We start from the raw sequence: 20,198 nt of genomic DNA, 5'->3' as shown, positions 1-20,198 counted from the left end.
TCCTCCTCCGGTAGCACGAGCTCTTCAGGAGGGGGCTCAGGCACGGTTCGAAGCTCCGAACCCTCTGGCAGAGTAAGCTTGCTTATTAAGGCCTCGTGGCCGTACCGAAGTCCGTCCAAGAACCGATCTCTGAAGAGCTCGGCTTCTATCTCCCGGACCTGCTTCTTATATTCCACTCCGGCAGCATCCCAGCCTTCATCGTAGCCTTTGTTCCTTGCAAACTCGACCTCCCGAGCTCCAGCAGCCCTCAATGTATCAGCATCCTCCTCAGCTTTTTTGGCCCTCCCTTCGGCAAGTACCCGCTCCCGGTCGCACCGCTGAAAGTCGGCTAGGTAGAGGTCACAAGTCTCCCTCGCCACTTTCAGGTCGTCCTCTCTCTGAGCAAGAGTCTTCCTCAGCAGCTCCATCTCCTGCTCTCGTGCCTGGCATTGTTCGTTCACAGCGAGCACCCGAGCGCCGGCCTACCAACACAATTAAAATTGATCAAAATTCCAACAAAACGATCAAAGGAGTAAGAAAAGAAACTTTCAGAAGTAACTTACTTTCAGAAGTGCCTGCGCTATCTCTCCTGTCAGATCCACGGTGCACCCCTCAACAGCCCGGGCATCCTTCGGAAGAATACACGACCGAAGCAGCCCAAACGCCGTCCCAATGTTAGAAGACGCGCTATCGGCGTGATGAATTAGGCGCCCTGAGTAGTGACGAACCTCGGGGGCCCAGGGGACCTCCCTCGCCGGAACACGAGTCCCCTTTTCGGTTCCTCCCCGGCTCTCCACATCTCCCTCATCTCCTCGGGTCCCCGTTTCTTCTATCAAGATCGGCTCCCCGCCCCTTCCTCGTCCGAAGCTTTCCTCCTCGGTCCGAGCCCTCTTCTCCGGAGGCTCCTGAGGAGAAACAGGGATCACCCTCGAGGTTCCAGCCCCCGGCGAGCCTGTCCTGACGCCGGCACCCCGTCCTCGTGGCCTTTGGCGCCGAAGGTTGAGCACTTCTCTTCCACGGCCGCTCATCTCTCCACTAAGTCCCGTCCTTTCTGGGGTCTCCCGGTCGATTTCTTCTCGGATCACGCCTCGGGGACCAGAATCACCAACTTCGTCTTCTGTCGCCCCAGCTCCTCCTCTCCTACCTTCTCCTCTTCCTTGGCTTCTCCTTCGGCCACGTCCTCGTCCCCCTCGAGGAACTCCTTGCTGCCTCGGCTTCTTTTTCAAATAGCCGGTATAAGTCGGTTTGTATCCGAGCAGTTCAGGTGCATACCGACTCGTGATAGGAATGGCGTAAGCAGCTGTTATTTGCGCTCGGTTAGCCCTTGCCCGAAGCTCTGCAACGATTCCCTCGGCTGAAAGATAGAGAATGGAAGAATCAGTATACAATGAGGAAAGAAAAATGTGCAAACATAATAAAGCTAAGAAGATGCTTCTACCGACCAGGAGCCCCGGTTTTGAACTGAACTGTGGTGGCTGTGTCCGCGCTCTCCCCGGGCCCAAACATAAAATTCCCGGTGACCGAAACATAAATACTCGCCCACTCTTCCGAGTCGGGAAGATGGTCGATAAGGAAGGTGTCGTATCCTGTCCTACAGGAGAGGTAGTGACGGTCGCTCTCCCGGTTAACTCCAACGAGGTATACACCGAAGAGCTCCTCGAGTCCGAACGTGAGGTTATATTGTCTCCTCAGTTCTATAATGCTCGTGATGATCCGGTAGGAATTCACCGTCAGCTGAGAAGACGTGAGGGAGAGGGCTCGGAGAACCCTTCGGACAAACTGATGAAGGGGGAATCTAACGCCCCCCTCTGTGATAGCCATCAAGGGGAATATGAGTGCTCCCTCCCGGTGAGGAAGATCCTTGGGATCACTGTTCGGTAAAATGCGAACGTCAACATCATGAGGTACGCTGTATACCCTCTTGAATTCAGCATAAGAAGCCGAGGAGCCGTCAAAGTACTGATTTCGGTATGGGCATGGCCTCATCGCCCTTCTGCGTCCCCGTACCTCCTCGGGGGCATCAGCGAACGGACCCGGACCTTGGTTCGAGGTACTTGGGGCTTCCATCTCTTGAGAGTCAAACGTCGTCGCCTCACGAGGAGCTCTCGAGGGTTCAAATGGTTCAACGCAGTCGATTGGAGTTCGGAAGAATGCCCTCTCCCGAAGTGTCTGGCGAATGTCCTCGGGAATTTCGATAGGAGAAGAACCTGAACTACCGGAACTGTCCGAAGAGAGCTCGATGACCATTCGCTTCTGCCTAACCAAGGAAAGGAATACAAAAACCCGTTAGCTATGTGCTCAGGGAAAAAATCAATGTCTAGCGCTCGGTGCGGAATGGTCATCGCTCCTCGGAGTCCTCGGACAATCGTTTCCTATAAAGGCGTTTCCCTCTCGGAAGAATTTCTAAAAATCAGAAGTCCTTTCCCTTGGGATCAAGGTGAATCTAGGTCTCGGGATGAGTTTTGGCCTCGGGATGAATCTAGGTCTCGGGATGAGTTTAGACCTCGGTAATAGCGTGAACAACGCTGGAGAAGCCCAGCACCGCCTTGAACCAGACGGTGGCGAGCGGTTGCTCAGCCGTAACAAGTGCAAGAAAACGGCGAAAAACTCAAAAACAATGGTCAAAACATGAAGAATAAAGCAAGAAGGTCGATATACCTCAAGTTTGTGCAAGATCTCCCAACCAAAACGATCGAAATCTCGACTGAAAGCTGGAAGAATACGGCGGCGGCGGTTCGACTTCAGAAGCAGAAGAAAGGGTGACGATCTCACCTCTGTCTCTCCTATTTATATTGATAGAGATGGAAAGCTGCGCGGGAAACGAAGCGTCGTGCATTGAGCCGTTAGATCATCGACATGTGTTATCATCGAACGGCTAGTATCAAGGATTCTGCACCGAGGACAGGCGCCGGATATTCGGACCTTAGGCATGTTGACGCGTGTCACCGAAGCGACGTTTCGTACCAATCAACTGGCATGGCACGTGCCGAGGCAGCTTTTTGATTCTGAGATCTCGGCAACAGTTGACACGTGGCTCTTCTCTGGCGCGGGTTGAACGAAATCTACCGAAGCAACTTCACCCTTCGGTTATTCTCTAAAAAAGAAAGATCAAGGCCTGATGTCTCATACGATAGGATCAAGACCCTGAAGCAGAGGTGCAACGCTCCAGGGACTTGAGGGGCTATTGTGGAGGCTTCGGTAATCGTCTCGGTAATATAACCGGACCACCATCAACCGAGGCCTCATATTGACATGGGCCTGTGTATATCTTTCTGTTTACTCGCTCGGAGTCAAGTCTCCTGTTTACACTTCGGTTAGTTACCGAGGTGTGCATTCCGTTTGGGACTTTTGGCAGAATGCAGCATAGCAGGAGGGGACCATGAGCGATACGTGGCGAAAAGGATCATCTGCCCATGTGCTTCGTAACCGTCTTATCCCGTGGCGTCATCTATGATGTCACCAAGGGCGGTTACCTAAGCGTGACCTCCACGCACTGGCTTGGAGCCCAAGTTAACCTAGGTCTATAAATACAAAGGGATATTCATCTTTGAGAGGTATGCCATCTTCCCCTAACCCTAGACCTAAAACAACTCTCCTTACATCTAACTTGATCGTCGGAGGGTCACAAGGTTATTCCAGCCTTAGTGACTTGTTGCAGGTTCAGCGGCGGAGGAACGGAGCAGCGGAAGTGAAGTACTAGTTCAGCCGAAGGTCCCTCCTCCTAAATCGAACCCCTACATTTTCAGGTGGGTTGGCCATATATTTGTGATCAATGCCTTAATTTTCTGCTTGCCCATCACAGCCCATGAGGAGGTATTTATTAGAAAGAGAGACAAAGCTTGGATTCTTGGAATTGTTTGTTTGGTCAATGAAGTCTTCTATCTGGAAGTGAGAAGGAAGAGGGAGAGGAAGTTTCCAATTTGACTTGTCCGCATTCCGTCGTCTTTGGATTGGAATAGTCCAGCAAATGACCGTGAAAATTCTATGAAGACTTCGGTGCCACCTCGGTTTTGGTGTTCCCAACCTGAGTGTCTTAAGAGCCGGTTCCAGAAAACAAATAAGAACTTATTTTTTGTCCAATAATAAAGGTTGTTCCAAAAAAATAAGAAGGTGGTACTTATTTTTTCAGAATTTACATAGGTACCAATGGGCACCGGGGAGGAAAATCGTACAGGCGGCCGCGCCGGGCCGTCTCTGGCCACCAGACAGCCGATCCGAGTCCAAATATTCTATAAAAAAAAAACCGAGGGGGCTTGCGCGGGAATCAACAGCATCTGAGGTGTGTAGGGTGCTTAATCCGAGCACCCCTTTACCGTGTAGGGTGCTTATCATATATACGCAGAAAAGGGGTGCTCGGATTAAGCACCCTACACACCTCGAATGCCGTTGATTCCTGAGCAAGCCCCCTCGGTTTTTTTTTTTAGAATTTTTGGACTGCTCGGATCGGCCATCCGGTGGCCGGAGACTGCCCGGCGCAGCTGCCGGTACGATTTCCCTCCACCAGCGCCCATTATCATAGCAACAGTCTTATTTTTTGTATAAGGCAACTTCAAGCTTAAAATCATGTGTTTACGCAAATAATTTTCCTACCACTATGGATTTTGTTTGATAGATCTCATTGATATTTTTACTACGGTGCAAAAAAAATTGAATTTTTTTTTCATTTACATTATTTTTTAGTTTGAAAATGTGAAAGAAACTTTTTATTTGGATTTTGTGGAATGACCCTTCTTATTTTTGAATGAGAAGTAGCAAAATAAGTACTTATTTTTTAAGAAGGTTTCCGGAACGGAGCCTTAAGTAGGTTGTGATTGGAAGGGGTTTTTGGAATCTTTGCTAGTAATTTTTTCCAGCTTTTGGTAATTAGAAAAAAGGGTAAATTTCACTGACACTCCATAAGGTTTGCCATCATGACAAATACACTCTCACGTATGAGAAATGTCTAAACCCTTGTGGTTTTAATGTTCATTTTATCGACACCCAACCAATAATTGTTTAATAAAAAAACGTGATAGAATTAGCTAAAAGTGTCTTATATTAACAAATTCACCTTTTTAATTGTGAAATAAACAATAAAAAGCTCTGAATATTCATTTTTTTTGACCCCAAAAGTAATTAGTTTGTCATTTCTGACAAAAAAAAAAAAAAGATTCTTTCGAGTAGTAAAAGACAAAAATAGTTATTTGTAATTTGCTACCTCATTTTTATTATTATCAAACAGCTCCTCAAATGGATAAAAAAAAGTCATTTTATTATGAGAAAGTATGAATTTTTAGATACAATGCACTTTTGGCTTCATTTCATCCCTTGTTTGAATAGATACTTGTCGATTATAGCTTCAAATCAAATCATCTATTGGGACCAATAATGGTTGCTTAGCTTCTAAGCAAATTTTTGCTCAATAATGGAAAGCTCAATAATGGAGTATTTTCAAAGTTACTCAATAATAGAGTAGAATTTCGGTGGAAAAGTTGGTCTGTCAATTTTTCCCTTTATGTACAGTTGTTTTGTAATTATTTCTTTTCCTGTAGAGTTCTCTATATAAAGGACGCGTCTGCTCTTGTTTAGGCAGGTTTTTGGTTTTGCCCTCTCTCTCTGTAAAAACCAAGCTCTGTGTCTCTCCCTCTCCCTTGTAATATTTGCAGTCTCTTTCCCTTAATAAAAAGGTTAGTTCTTTTCCGATCCTCTGTATTGTTTTCATTTCAGTACATCTTTTGGTATCAGAGCCACTATAAGGAAAGTTTTTGGGATATTGAATTTTATTAATAGTCTCATGTCGAGACTGGAGAAAAGAATTTTCTAACTCTACCACATCTTGAGAAGATATCTCCTGCTCGTGGTCATCAGAGATAGCATTAAGGGTTAATCCCTTAAATCTCATTTGTAATTCTTTAAGTAAATCAGAATTTTTATTAGGGTTTGTAAGATTAAACCCAGTTATTGGCAATGGTGGCCGGATATTAGATGGTGAAATCTTATCCTCTTTATTTCCGGTCTTAGGACTTATTAATCTAACATCATCTCTAGTTTGAGCTATTTGCTCTTCTATTCTGACCAATTGGTCTCCAATGGTATTAAGACAAGCATTAGTATGATTATTCTGCTTATAAATTTTACCATTTGGATCTGTGTTAGTAGGTCTAACAAAAGCAGCAGTTTCCAAAGGTGGATCCGACTCAGAATTGCCTTCAATAGACAAAGGTATAGTTGGAGGATGAACTGCGCGAATCACAGTTCCTGCCATAGACCTCCAATTCCTATGATAATCCTGTATAACATTTATGGATCTATCACATTCAAGCCAATACCTTCCATAAAACCATCGTGTAAAAGGTATAATTTTTTGTTGGCTTTCCAGGCAATCATAAAATTCACTCTTGAATTTTTGTAATTGACTAGAATTATATTTATTGAAATACCAACTCCTAAACTCTTGATATTTTGGGAGTTGAAATTCTGCATTAATTTCTTTTCTGAGCTCAGGTCCTATTATCATTACTAAGACTGAACGCCATTTCACTAGCAGTAGGTGATTCTACTGTGTTATTTTGGTGAGTATAAACACCATGAGGTATTTGGTTTTGGGATAACCTTATCCCAATCAAATTCTCATCCTCTACCGGATGGTGTGATTCTGGAATTTCTGATGTCGAATGGCGACTAGTAGCCGGTATACTAACTCTATATGGAGTTAGATTATTCCGAGAACTCAAACTTCTCGCATAACTACCGGCCTGAGAATTTCTAAAATTTAAGAAAACCGTGCCATCATTATCTTGAACTATTTGTTCAATTGTATTACTAATAGGTCTAGGAGGAACCGCATTAGGCATAGTCCAGTTATCAGGGAAGGTAATTTCTTCCCAATTAATCAACCTATTAGTCGCAACGTTTGATGTCAACATATTAGATTCTACCAAGGTAGTTCTATCTGTAGGACGCATCATTCGTACCCTGGGATTCATAGTATTCATAACTTTATAATAGATTCTATAAATTACAGCAATAACTTCGGATCCAGGCAGGAAATCATAACCTCTAGTCTGGATTCTACAATTCAAAGCTTCTCCTATATTCCTATCAGTAAGAGATAGAGATAAATCAGGGAAAGCATTAAAATAAACAGGACCATGACTTAAGCTGGTCTCAATTGCCCCAATAATTGAGGATCTCCAATTATTACACCTTCCATCACGCAAAGTGACTTGTAAACAGGTGTCCATTCCTAGCAATGTTAAAGGTTTAAGGGCAATTTGCACTAAACCTATATGAACATACTTATAATTTTGCATGTGTGCAAGAAGATCAGTGCGATCCATAAGATTAATTATCTTATCATTCAATTCCAGGCTTTCTGTTCTTTCAACAGTTTTAATTGCCATGCTACTTTTTAATTCAAATATTCCATGTCTATATATAACAGAATGACGAACTGGAGGAATTGTCCAGTGATTTAATTGTTCTTGCACATTAGCATATTCTACTAATTCAGAATTTTTAATTCTATCATTGTCAGAACGAAATAGCCTTCTCATATTGAGATGGGTGTGTTAGTGCTTACATACTCCATTATAACATAATTCAGCCTTTTTTTTTTTTTTTAAATGAAAGGGAACATCCCTGATAGCACGTCTGTCAACGATTTACCGGAGCAATAGGCCAAATTACCCTTCCCGGGTCCTCATGGCCGGACAAATCCGAATTATTATCAAACAGCTCCTCAAATGGATAAAAAAAAGTCATTTTATTATGAGAAAGTATGAATTTTTAGATACAATGCACTTTTGGCTTCATTTCATCCCTTGTTTGAATAGATACTTGTCGATTATAGGTGTCGGTGAAAAGCACATAAAAACTACAAAGTGTTCATTATTACTCCGATTTCTCATATGTTAGGGGTTTGCATCATTAAGGCAAATCCGGCACGGTACCACGTGGAACGCAAACGTGGTATCCATAAGCCAATAGAAAGAAGACAGTTCTCATCTTCATGTTATGTCTCCGCATACATCCAATAATGTCTCCCTCTTTGGTTTATGCTTCTCTCACCTACCTTACTATATATCTCTCTCTCTCTCTCTCTCTCTCTCCCTCTTTCCCAAAAAGACTACAGAAGATGAACTCACATGAAACTGTTAATGTGATTAAGCCCATGTAATTAGTTGCAACTGTCAAGTTTGCAACTAAATGGTTGGATCCTTCTAATTTTGTTTAACAGTTTGATTAAGATTTAGGCGACCCTTGAGTTTGTTCTGAATAATATTTCAGATTAATGCATCATGCGTCCGAGCCCGTGCTATCCGAAATACAACGTTCGTTACAACATAGTAATGTCTTCATCGGACCGTTCAGATTAAACCAGCCTTGCAACTTTGTTATGGCGTTTTGTTATTTGCTCCGAACAGAAGCTTAACAAACACAACCTTTCCTTCTTCCTCAAAGGCAAAACTGACATCAACTTCCCAATCCAACCAGTCCGGTGAACTACGACGCTACAGAGATTCCGACGATACGGCCCCGATCTTCATCTTCACATCAGAAGATTTTTATATCTCCCATCTCTCTAGTTGATTTAGTTTTTTTTTTTACCCCAAGAAAGAGGATTGGATTTTGTTTACAGTGTAATCTGATTTGCTTTTGTTTTGATTTTTCTTCAATCAATCAAGATTCAAGACTTTGTTTGGGTTTTCCAAGCCACTGGAAAACAGAGCAGGATTTGTTTTAAATTTTTAGACCGATTTTGCATATACCAGTGGATTTGAGCCAATAATTAGTTTTTTTAGTTCCACAAAAAATAAATTTCAGAAGTTAAATTGTTCGATCGAGAGAGAGAGAGAGAGAGAGAAACTTGGGGGTAAAAATTATGTGAAAATGTACGATGAAAATCAACTGGCCGAGAAAGAAATGGGTTAGGATTCAGGAAGAGTAGGAATTGTAATTTTAGGGCTAAATATTTCGTTTGAAAAAAGGGTGGATGACGTCGTATTTTATAAGAACTGGGACCCGTGGGGAGTGGATTTAATCTAGACCGTCGGATGAAGTCGTTAATGCGGTGACAGCTCATGGGAGAAAGGCGTGGCAGATATGTGGAGACAAAAGTGTGGAGAGGATCTGGACCACGGTAAGAAATTATTGGATTGGACGTACGTGGAGACGTAACATAAAGATGAGTTGTTTTCTTTCCATTAAAGCATCAGCAGTGGATTAAACAAATATGAATAATCAAAATATACCACATTAAATTTTAATTATTCATTTAAAAGTTGCTAAAATTAACAATGTCAAATTTCACATTAGTTATTTTTTGTCCATAATCAAAACTAATGGGCCCTTCAAATTTTTTCTCTTTATTTCATGCATATTTTTGAAAAAGTAATTTTTGAAGGAAAAAAAAATTTATGTTAGAAACAGTTCAAAAAACACACTTTGTTCACTTAAAAATTATAAATACAATTTTGAGAAATTTTGAAAGAATTATATTTACACAAATAGTTTTAAAATTTAAAAAATTATAAATACAATTTTTTAAAAACAGATTTTTTTAAAAAAAACAGTTTTCTATAAAAGAGTTTTGAAATTTCAAAAACAGAATTTTGAAAAACAGACTTTCTTTACCTATAGTTTTTAAAATTTTTGAAAAAATTGTTTTTTGTAATAAAAAAATTTCTGAAAAAAACAGAAAAAAAAATCTAAAAGTTACAGTTTTTTAAAATTATTTTTTGAAAACATTGTTGAGAGAGAGAGAGACAAAAGGTTTTTGTGTAATATTGGTGTACTTGATTGAAAGATAAAATTTGGGACAAATTATAGTTACCCCCCTCTAACTAACCCTCGCGTACACTTACCCCCTCTAACTTTTTTTTTGGCACTTAACCCCTTCAAACTAACTGAACTTCAAACGGTCATAACTTCAAACGGTCATAACTTCTTCTTCCAAAATCGAAAATATGCAAATTATATATCGATTTTGAGATCTTGAAATCAGCTTTCTAATGACACCAAAATCACATCACGATTCAAAGCACACAGAAAGTTATGATCAAAACGGTTTTTCTGTCTACCAGCACTTACTCTTTTGATCATAACTTCCTGTGTGCTTTGAATCGTGATGTGATTTTGGTGTCATTAGAAAGCTGACTTCAAGACCTCGAAATCGATATATAATTTGCATATTTTCGATTTTGGACGAAGAAGTTATAGCCGTTTGAAATTATGACAGTTTGAATTTCAGTTAGTTTGAGGGGGTTAAGTGCCAAAAAAAAAAGTTAAAGGGGGTAAGTGTACGCAAGGGTTAGTTAGAGGGGGATAACTATAATTTGTCCTAAAATTTGGTTATTGACAAAATATTGCTAGTTTTGATTATTGAAGAGCCAAAATTTGATGAGTTGTTGAGAGGTTGTTAGGTTTAGTTATTCCAATATTAGCACTTTTTTAATCCAACATTGCTAACTTTAACAATTTTTTTATTTTGCTTATTCCACTGTGGATGCTCTTAGATTATAGGTACCATGTCGTACCCTCCCGACACCCTTTTTCTCATGGAGAAGAATTGAATAAATGAAAATATCCGACCAGATTCGTAAAAAAACAATTCACCGAGGGCAAAGATTCAACATTGTTAACTTTTGACGCTGTTTTTTTGGTAACTCACCAAAGGCTTTTCCCAAATGTGATCCCTTTTTTTTTTGGCGCTGCTATTCGCAGCCCTTTATTTTCTCCCATAGCCCGTTAAAAATTTTCAATTATACTCGACAGTTAGTTATCAAAATTGAGATATATTTTCAGCATCCAATTACCGAAATATAATATTTTTTTCAACAGCTATTTACCGAAAATGTATGTTCGGTAGTTATTTACCGAAAGTTGAACATATTTTCAACATGTAGTTACTGAAATATAATCTTATTTTCAACAGCTATTTACCGAAATGTTATTTATGATTTTCAACAACCATTTACCGAAATGTAGTGGGCTATGTGAGAAAATAAAGGGCTGCGAATAGCAGCGCCCTTTTTTTTTTAAGGTTACTTTAACCTTTTAGTTTTTTTATTTTTTGGGCAAATTACCAAAACTACCCCCAAGTTTCTACAAATTACAAGAAAATCCAAGTTCGAAAAATCAAAAAATACCCGTCTCATGACAAATTATTCCATTGTCGTGATGTAGCCACCAGAAAATTTGACAGAATTTGTCTAACATCGTCAAATCCTAAGGTTACAGAGGTGAAAAATAGGCTTTACTAGGGCTACAAATGAACTGATCTGCTCACTAGCAATTCGTGGTTCGGTTTGACTCATTTAGTAATCAAGCTGAGCTCGAGCTTGAGTTTAAAGCTTATTAACTAAACGAGCCTTAAAACTCGTTTAGTTAAGGTCTTGGCTCGTTTAAAGAGACTCATTAAGGGAATTAGCCGAGCTCTTTTCTGATAGTAGTAGAAGTAGTACTTCACTTTTAGGAAAAAAGGTTTTTTTGCTTCAACCACTTTTATGATGTTATGTAGGATTTAAGCCCCATTCTACTTAGGTTTTTATTTTTTAAGTATTTATTTTCTATTTTACGAGACATATTATTCTTTCACAATATATCACCTTTAATTCAAAATTTATTTGAGTTAGTGGAACATAGAACGGCAGCAAAGCAAGGGACATGGGCGCACGGTAAGAAATATTATTTTAGAGCCTACCTAGTCACATGTGTGATTATAGTTAGTTGCCCACTTACATTATATGAAGTGGTGGTTTCAAAAGCTTTTGGCTTTCCACTATCTCCATAAGTGTGTTTCCATGATAGAGGAAAACTATAAGGTTTGTTGAGGAAGATTAAGGGTCCCTAACCTAGCATTTTATAAGCCTATGATCTCCATCAAATCTAGGTAATCTCAAGTCATGCATAGGTTAGAAGACACCTAGATCTAATACGTGCGTGTTCGGTGTTCAACTTGAACAACAATGGCCAGAGGTTAGTTCGATTCTATTTCTGCTGCGTATATCAAGATGGTATTATTTATCTTACACGCACGACATAGACAGTTGAGTGCATCATTTATCTTAAAATTAGGACACACGGACACATTAGGATTGAAGAACCCAAAATCCTAAACCTGTTTATCCAATGTTGCCAAGAGACGTTTTAAGAGACCTTTGTCGGCTTCTAGAAATTTAGATTGATCAGCTCGGAACTTCGGGCATAAAGCTTTTTATAGGCTGTTGAATGTTGTTCAGCATACGCTTTCGGACATAAACTTTGGGAGACGGTACCAAAAAAAAAACTTGACGAGATGTTTGTTGAATGTTCGTTGTTTAGTATGGATATACACAACACGTACACTGGTTAGGATGAACAACATTCGACAAACATCTGCGATGGTTGGATTTGAATGTGAGGCGTGAATCTGATCCCTGTAACCAGCTTTGGATACCTCTTTTTCTTTAGCTTTGGATACTTGACTTTTCTAGTTTTTCATAATATTTGAAGATGGAGAAGTTCACTGTAGCTAAAAGAACAGAACTTTTGACACTTTACAATAGTAGAAAATGGAAATCACAAAATCCTTCTTAATACAATCTGATTTGGAGCACGTTCCTAAATGCCTAAGGGCATCTCTAGTGGGTGATACTAACCAATCAGTAGGGTTAGATTTTACCGGTCAAAATATGTTAGCAAACAATTTTTGTGTTTTGGGCTCTAGCGGTTCAACTAAAGTGTTGCTAAAGGTGTGCCAGCATTAAATCAGAAGTTAACTTAATTGTGATGGAGCTTCTAACCAACAAGAGAGAGGAGAGAAAAAGAAGGGATGAGGAGAGAGAAAGAGGAGGGGATGGGTGCACATGAATATATATATATATATATATATATATATATATATATATATATATATCAGTCCGTCTTCCGTAAAGACCACTTTATTTTAATAAAATACGGACCTCCCTTTCTTGATTAAATTTTGATGATCCGAACTGCTCAATAAATTTAGAACGTGATTTTAAAGGTACCCGCGAGAAATCAGCAAAAAAAATGATTGGGAAGGGTTCCATCCGAGCAGTTTTTGTTTATTTTTTATCAAACGGGTCAAACAAAAATTGCAAGAATGAAGTCCTTCCCGGTCATTTTTTTGTCAATTTCTCGCGGGTACCCTTAAAATCATGTTCTGAACACATTGAGCAGCTCGGATCATTGAAATTCGATCGAAAAATTGAAGAAATGAAGAGCTCCGCATTTTAACTAAAATACAGACTACCTCATTTGAGAGAGAGAGAGAGAGAGAGATATATATATATATATATATATATATATATATATATATATATATATACACACACACGGAGCAGTTCCGAATACCCTTAAAAAAACCTCTAAATCCCCCCCCCCCCCCCCCTAAGTTCTCGATCGAATTTTGATAATTCGAGCCATTCAATGTAATCAGAACGTGATTTTAAGGGTACTCACAAGAAATCAACAAAAAAAATGACCAAGAAAGGCTTCATCCGAACAGTTTTTTATTGAACTTTATTGAACAGTTCAACTAAAAAATGCTCAAATCAAGTCATTCCAGGTTTTTTTTTTGCCAATTTCTCGCAGCACTCTTAAAATCACGTTCTGAACACATTGAGCAGCTCGGATCATCAAAATTTGATCGGGAACTATGAGATTAAAATTTGTAGAATTTTTTTAGAGATTTTTTTAAGGGTCTCCGGAACCGCCCTGATATATATATGTATGTATATCATATATATGTATGTATATCGGGGCGGTTCAAGGGGCACCCAAACAAATATCCTAAATCTCAATCTCATAGTTTCTAATCAAATTTTTATGATCTGAACCGTTTAATATGTGCAGAATGTGATTTTAAGGGTATCTGCTAAAAATTAGCAAAAAAAAAGGGCCGAAAAGTGCTTATTTTGAGCAGTTTTTAATTGAATCGTTCAATAAATCTAAGCTAAAAACTGCTCAGATCAAGCTTTTTTGGGTCATTCTTTTCACTAATTTCTCATGGATACCCTTAAAATCACGTTCTGATCACATCGAGCGGCTCAAATCATCAAAATTTGATCGAAAACTATGAGGTATTTTTTTAGCTGTTTTTTGGGTGTCCTTGAAACCGCCCAGTATATACACACACACACACACACACGGGACAGTTTCGGGGACATCTAAAAAAATATCCCAAATCTCAATCTCATAGTTCTCGATCAAATTTTTATGATCCGAACCGTTCAATGTGTATAGAAAATATGGCTGAAAAGTACTTATTTTGAGCAGTTTTTAATTAAACTGTTCATCAAATCTAAGCTAAAAATTGCTCAGATCAAGCTTTTACTGGTCTTTTTTTTTGCTGATATCTTGCGAGTACCCTTAAAATCATATTCTGATCGCATTGAAAGTCTCAGATCATCGAAATTCGATCAGAAACTTTAGAGTATTTTTTTAGATGTTTTTATAGGTGTCTCTGGAACCATCCCGATATATAAATATCGGGGCAGTTCAATGGACAACTATTTAGACACCTAAAAAAATACCTTAAATCTCAATCACATAGTTTCCGATCAAATTTTTACGATCCGAATCGTTCAATGTGTACATAATATAATTTTAAGGGTGTCAGCGAAAAATTAGCCAAAAAAATGACCAGGAAGTGCTTGTTTTAAGCAGTTTTTAATTGAACTGTTCATTAAATCTAAGCTAAAAACTGCTCAGATCAAGCCTTTTTCGATTTTTTTTTGCTGATTTCTCACAGGTACCTTTAAAATCACGTTCTGATCACATTGTGCGGCTCAGATCATCAAAATTTGATAAGAAACTATGAGGTATTTTTTTATGTGTCTACATAGTTGTCTATTGAACCGCTCCGTATATATATATATATATATATATATATATATATATATATATATATATATATATATATATATACACACAGGACGGTTTAAGGGACACCAAAAAAACATCTAAAAAAACATCCCAAATCTCAAACTCATAGTTCCCGATTAAATTTTTATGATCCAAACCGTTCAATGTGTGCAAAATGTGAATTTAAGAGTGCCCGCGAGAAATTAACAAAAAAAATGATCGGGAATGGCTTGATTTGAGCAGTTTTATTTGAACCGTTCAATAAAAAACTGTTTGAAACTGTTCGGATCAAGGCCTTCCCGGTCATTTTTTTGGCTGATTTCTCGTGGGTACCTTTAAAATTACGTTCTGATCACATTGAGCGGCTCGGATCATCAAAGTTTGATCGGGAACTATGAGGTATTTTTTTAGGTATTTTTTTGAGTGTCTCCGGAACCGCCCCAATATATATATATATCAATTTCACTCACCCCGATTTTGTTTCGAATCCCACGCAAAAATTCAACTCATTTTGAAATCCATAAGTGCTTAATCCAAACAGTTTTACAGAAATTGTGATAGGAACTGGTTTTTGCAAAACTGTTTGGATCAAACCCTTACCGACATCAAAATGAGCTAAATTTTTGCAGGACCCTCTATTTTACTCATTTAAACAAGATCAACGGTTCATAATAGCATAATGAGACCCGAAAGAGTGAGATGTCAAAATATGTGTGAGCGAAACCGCCCCCATATATTTATATTTATATCTTTTATTGTAACTCATATACTACTAGTGTTTTGAAAACCAGCCCAAACCGGCCGGTCGAATCGGTGAAATCGGGAACCGATCAATGCAACGGTCAGAACAACCCACAAAACTAGGGATGACAATTTCAGCCGCCCCGCCCCGTTCCTCGCCCTAAATGGGTAGGGGATTTGGGGATCGGATAGGGTATGTGGATAATTTTTTAAAAAAAGTGGGGAACGGATAGGGAGTGGATATGAGTTAGTACCCGCCCCATCCCCGCACCGATCCCCGTCGCGCCCCGCCCCTCCCCGCCCCGGTAGCCTCCTATATATAACAATTATATTATATTTATATATACATAACTTATTAACTTAGGGTTCCCCGATCCCCACCCCTGACCCCTCTAACCTAGTATATATATACATAATTTAGGGTTTCCTTCCCATTTCCCACTTCCCAGTTGGCAGTCTCCACTTTCCATCCAATCTCCATCCAGTTCCCAACTTGGCTACTCCTCTTAACTCTGGTAATCTCTCTCTCTCTCTCTCTCTCTCTCTCTCTCTCTCTCTCTCTCTCTCTCTCTCTCTCTCTACTGAATCTTGATTCTTAACTGAACACTGATATAGAAATCCAACCCCAACCTAGTATTAGGTGCCGAGAACTTCGGTTTGAAGTGAAAGGAGAAACAGAAGAGCACACAAGAATTGGTTTTTTGGACTCGTAATGATACCCATCTCTCTCTCTCTCTCTCTCTCTCTCTTGATCGATCGATCTTGACTCTCATTCTTGCTCGTGTTCTTTTTCCAGGTTTCCTGTTATGGAGAAGAAATCGACACACTTAAGATCCCCTCCATCGTCAAGGTATCTCTCTCGATCTTGACTCTCATTCCTTTTCCTGATTTTTTTTTTGATCCGAATTCCTTTTCCTGATTTGAAATACAAAAAATAGCTAGAGTTGGAAAAATGGTAAGGGGAACCACGAACAAACCTTGGTCTCTGTACTTTCCATACAACATGTTCAATTCTTTGTAGTTTGATGACGTTAACCCACTGGGTAAATGGAGCCGAAGAAAAAAAAGATGAAAACATTGATCGATGTTAGTTTGAACAGTTGATGTATTGTTGAATGAATTTTATATATGTATCAATTCAATATTAGTACCAAACAAACAAGGCAGTGGAAGTCATCAACCAAGAAACTAAGTAGGTTTCAAGAAAAAAGCAGCATTCTGATGTGCAGTAGTTGGACATGTTCATCTATTCCGAAATCTCCAAAGAGCTCTAAATATTTCCACAAGTAAAATAGATGGCCAAAGGGGTCATTCACCATTTTTCTCTCTCTAATTTATAGTTTCTGTGAGAAGTTATGGCATGGTGTTAGATATAATTTTTGAATGTAATGTATGTTGTCTTGTAGTCTACCACTTCGGGAAACTCGCTCGCTGTCAGCTCAAGTGGAATCGAATGAAATGCGACCACCAACCCTTGGTAGCTCACAAGTTGAAACAGAACCAGAAGAAACAGAACCAGAAACAGAGTCGTCAATTCCTGTTATTGGTCAAGTTGAGTATAATTCTGAAGGTGATGAAGTGGTGGATACAAGTAACTTAAGGAGTGTCCAATGGCAGAATTTTCAAAAGATCAAAGTTACAATAGGGGGTAAGACGCAATATAAAGCAAGGTGTTTGTATTGTAATAAAAAGTTATGTGCGGAATCTAAGAGTGGAACAACACATTTGAAAGATCACTCGAACTCTTGTTTGAAAAAAAAAATGGTTGATAGTAAGCAAACATTTTTAACACCTAGTGTTATGATGGGGGCGGGAAAAAGTAGCACACTCCAAGCTTATGCCTTCAATCCAGATCATGCTAGGAATCAACTAGCTCACATGATAATAATGCATGAATACCCTCTTAGCATAGTGGAACATCTTGGGTTTAAGAGATTTTGTTATGCTCTACAACTTTTGTTTCATGTGGTTTGTCGAAATACTATCAAGAAGGATATTTTGATGATATATGAAGTTGAGAGGATGAAGACAATGAAGCTTTTGGAAAGAAACCAATGTAGAGTTTCCTTCACAACGGACATGTGGACAGTTAGCAATCAAAAAAGAGGCTTTATGGTCATCACGGCACATTGGATCGATGATTCTTGAAAATTGCAAAGCCTCATTATTAGGTAATACATTTCTTAATGTTCATTACAGTTCGTACATTAATTTTATGCTACTTTTTGAGTCTTGGAATTTTATAAATATATTCTACTTCTTTCAATGATTATAGTAATTGTTCTATTTAGGTTTGCGTATGTGCCTTATCCACACACGGCGGAGGTATTGTCTGAGGTTATGATGGATACATTTTTGGAGTGGAATATTGATAGAAAGTTATCTACTTTGACAGTTGACAATTGTTCTACCAATGATGCTATGATTAATCTTTTGTTGGAAAATTTTGGAAGTGATCATCTGTGGTTTAAGAGTTTCTTTCATGTGTAATGTGCTGCCCATATTCTTAACTTGATTGTGAAGGATGGTTTAGATATTATTAAGTCTTTGATTGAGAAGGTTAGAGATAGTGTTGATTATTGGACAGCAACTCCAAAAAAAGAGGAGAAATTTGAAGATGCAGCTCGCCAATTGAGAGTTTTTTGTGGTAAAAAGTTGTCTCTTGACTGTCCCACTAGGTGGAATTCGACCTATTTGATGCTTTTAACCGCCATTAAATATAGGAGTGCTTTTGGCCGTTTAAGACTCAAGGATCCCCAATACAAATGTTGCCCAAATGATGATGATTGGAACATGGCCATAGATATATGTGAGAGGTTGAAAGTATTTTACGAGGTCACTTTGTTGTTTAGTGGGACTAGTTATCCAACTTCGAATTTATTTTTTAAAAGTGTGTGTGAGATCAAAATGAAATTGTCGGAATGGGTCCTTTGTGAGAATTTTGTGGTGTCGGACATGGCCTTGAAAATGATTGAGAAATATGACAAGTATTGGGAGAATAGTCATGGATTTTTAGGAGTGGCAGCCGTGTTGGACCCAAGATTCAAGATGTCCTTGATTGAGTATTATTATTCAAGTATTTATGGGGAGCGTGGTGATGAGATGATTGAGAGCATTAGGAGACGTTGTTTTGATTTGCTTACGATCTATGAAGGCAAAAACAAGAATGATGGCGCATCTGCAAGCAAGCCACCAGCCTCTACCACGGAGGTGAATAATTTTGATGGTTTTGAAATGTTTCTTAACGCGAAAAAGAAATCTAAAAGTGCACATGTGCAATTGAAATTGGATCATTATTTGGAGGATGATTTGCTACCGAGACATGAGAGTTTTGATATATTAGCTTGGTGAAAATCTAATGGCTTAAAGTACCCTACTTTGCAAGCCATAGCTCGAGATGTGTTGGCCGTGCCTATATCCACTGTTGCATCAGAGTCCTCATTTAGCATAGGTGGTAGAGTGATTACTCCAAATCGAAATAGACTTAATCCTAAGACTTTGGAAGCATTAATGTGTACTCATAGTTGGTTGGCTGCCCTTGAGAATGGAGGTAATTTTTTATTGTCTTATTAGTTATTTCTCGTCACACTTTTATTTCCAATTGTTATTTGCTAATATCGTATATGTCACTCGTTTTCTTTTATATTTTAAGGTGAAGCAACAATACCGGAAAATCCTTTTCCAACTATCAATGATGATGATAAGGACGTAGAGAAATGTGTGTCTGGTGTAAGTTGTGTAACATATGTTGGTGATGATTGATCAGATAAGAGTTGTAGTTATTGATTCTTGTAATGGGGTTAAAACTAGTAAGTCGTGGTTTATGGTCCTCTTTGAAGGCTATGACGATTTTCATAAATAGTTTGATTTAGGTGACCTCAGTTTCTCTGATTCTAGTGTACTCCTTATTGTTTACAAATTAGCATAGCTTTTAAGTGTTGGGCTCCAAACTGTGAAACTTTTCTTGAATATTGCTACTTGACATGAGAAGGTGTTCCTTATTATGATTGTAATTTGTAAAGCAATCCAGACTTCGATCTGAATGATTTAACAAAAATGTTTCCACCCATTTTTAAGTATTAGGATTGTTTGAAATACCATATAAAAAAAATGGCACTATCTCTCTTAGAGAGTTAACATATTTCATTTTTTTGTCGTTTTTTTTATCACTAATCTATCCTATCCCAATACAGCAAGTTTGGCAATCAGATTTTCAATTTTTCATGTGTGACCATCCACTCTGAACACTGACCATATTTTTGCCTGCACTGTTGAATTGGAAGACTTGCTACTTATTATCAGACAGGACACAACTTATTTTCTATGAGTTAAGATGTTTTTTCGGCATTCATTCTGCTAGTATATTCAAGACTGATGCTCTTGTTTCTACTGTCTAGGCACTTCAAGTTTCAAGTTTGGTAACTGCATATGTTGGGAATCGATTGTTTGTGCTCCGTTTTTGAGAGTTCCCAATGCTCTAGCTACTGCTCTTGTTTGTTTGAAACTGTTTGTATTTCAATTTGGTTTGTAGTGCACTATGACAGCAGCTGTGACTGTTTTAATTTGGTTTGTAATGGCTGCCGTAATGGCACTACGGTAGCAGATATATTTTGATTTGGTTTGTAATG

General features: G+C 38.8%; 1 protein-coding gene across 1 annotated transcript; it reads left to right on the top strand.

Annotated features, from left to right (window-relative positions):
- The first annotated feature begins 16,131 nt into the window (after window positions 1–16,131).
- Window positions 16,132–17,596, top strand: LOC131329255 (zinc finger BED domain-containing protein DAYSLEEPER-like). The gene is made up of 4 exons (XM_058362356.1): window positions 16,132–16,266; window positions 16,367–16,420; window positions 16,977–17,538; window positions 17,585–17,596. Exons 2-4 carry the CDS (start codon window positions 16,377–16,379, stop codon window positions 17,594–17,596), a joined length of 618 nt encoding a protein of 205 aa, XP_058218339.1. The 5' UTR covers window positions 16,132–16,266; window positions 16,367–16,376.
- The last annotated feature ends 2,602 nt before the right edge of the window (window positions 17,597–20,198 follow it).

The sequence above is a fragment of the Rhododendron vialii genome, chromosome 1a (assembly GCF_030253575.1).
Source record: "Rhododendron vialii isolate Sample 1 chromosome 1a, ASM3025357v1".
NCBI lineage: Eukaryota > Viridiplantae > Streptophyta > Magnoliopsida > Ericales > Ericaceae > Rhododendron > Rhododendron vialii.
This window is presented reverse-complemented; position numbering and strand designations above follow the sequence as displayed.

What these genes read in the sequence shown, in the direction of transcription:
- LOC131329255 (XM_058362356.1), top strand. Translation starts at nt 16,377, where the DNA reads ATGGAGAAGAAATCGACACACTTAAGATCCCCTCCATCGTCAAG. An exon ending in AGATCCCCTCCATCGTCAAG is followed by an intron (nt 16,421 to 16,976) that starts GTATCTCTCTCG and finishes GTTGTCTTGTAG; the next exon opens with TCTACCACTTCGGGAAACTC.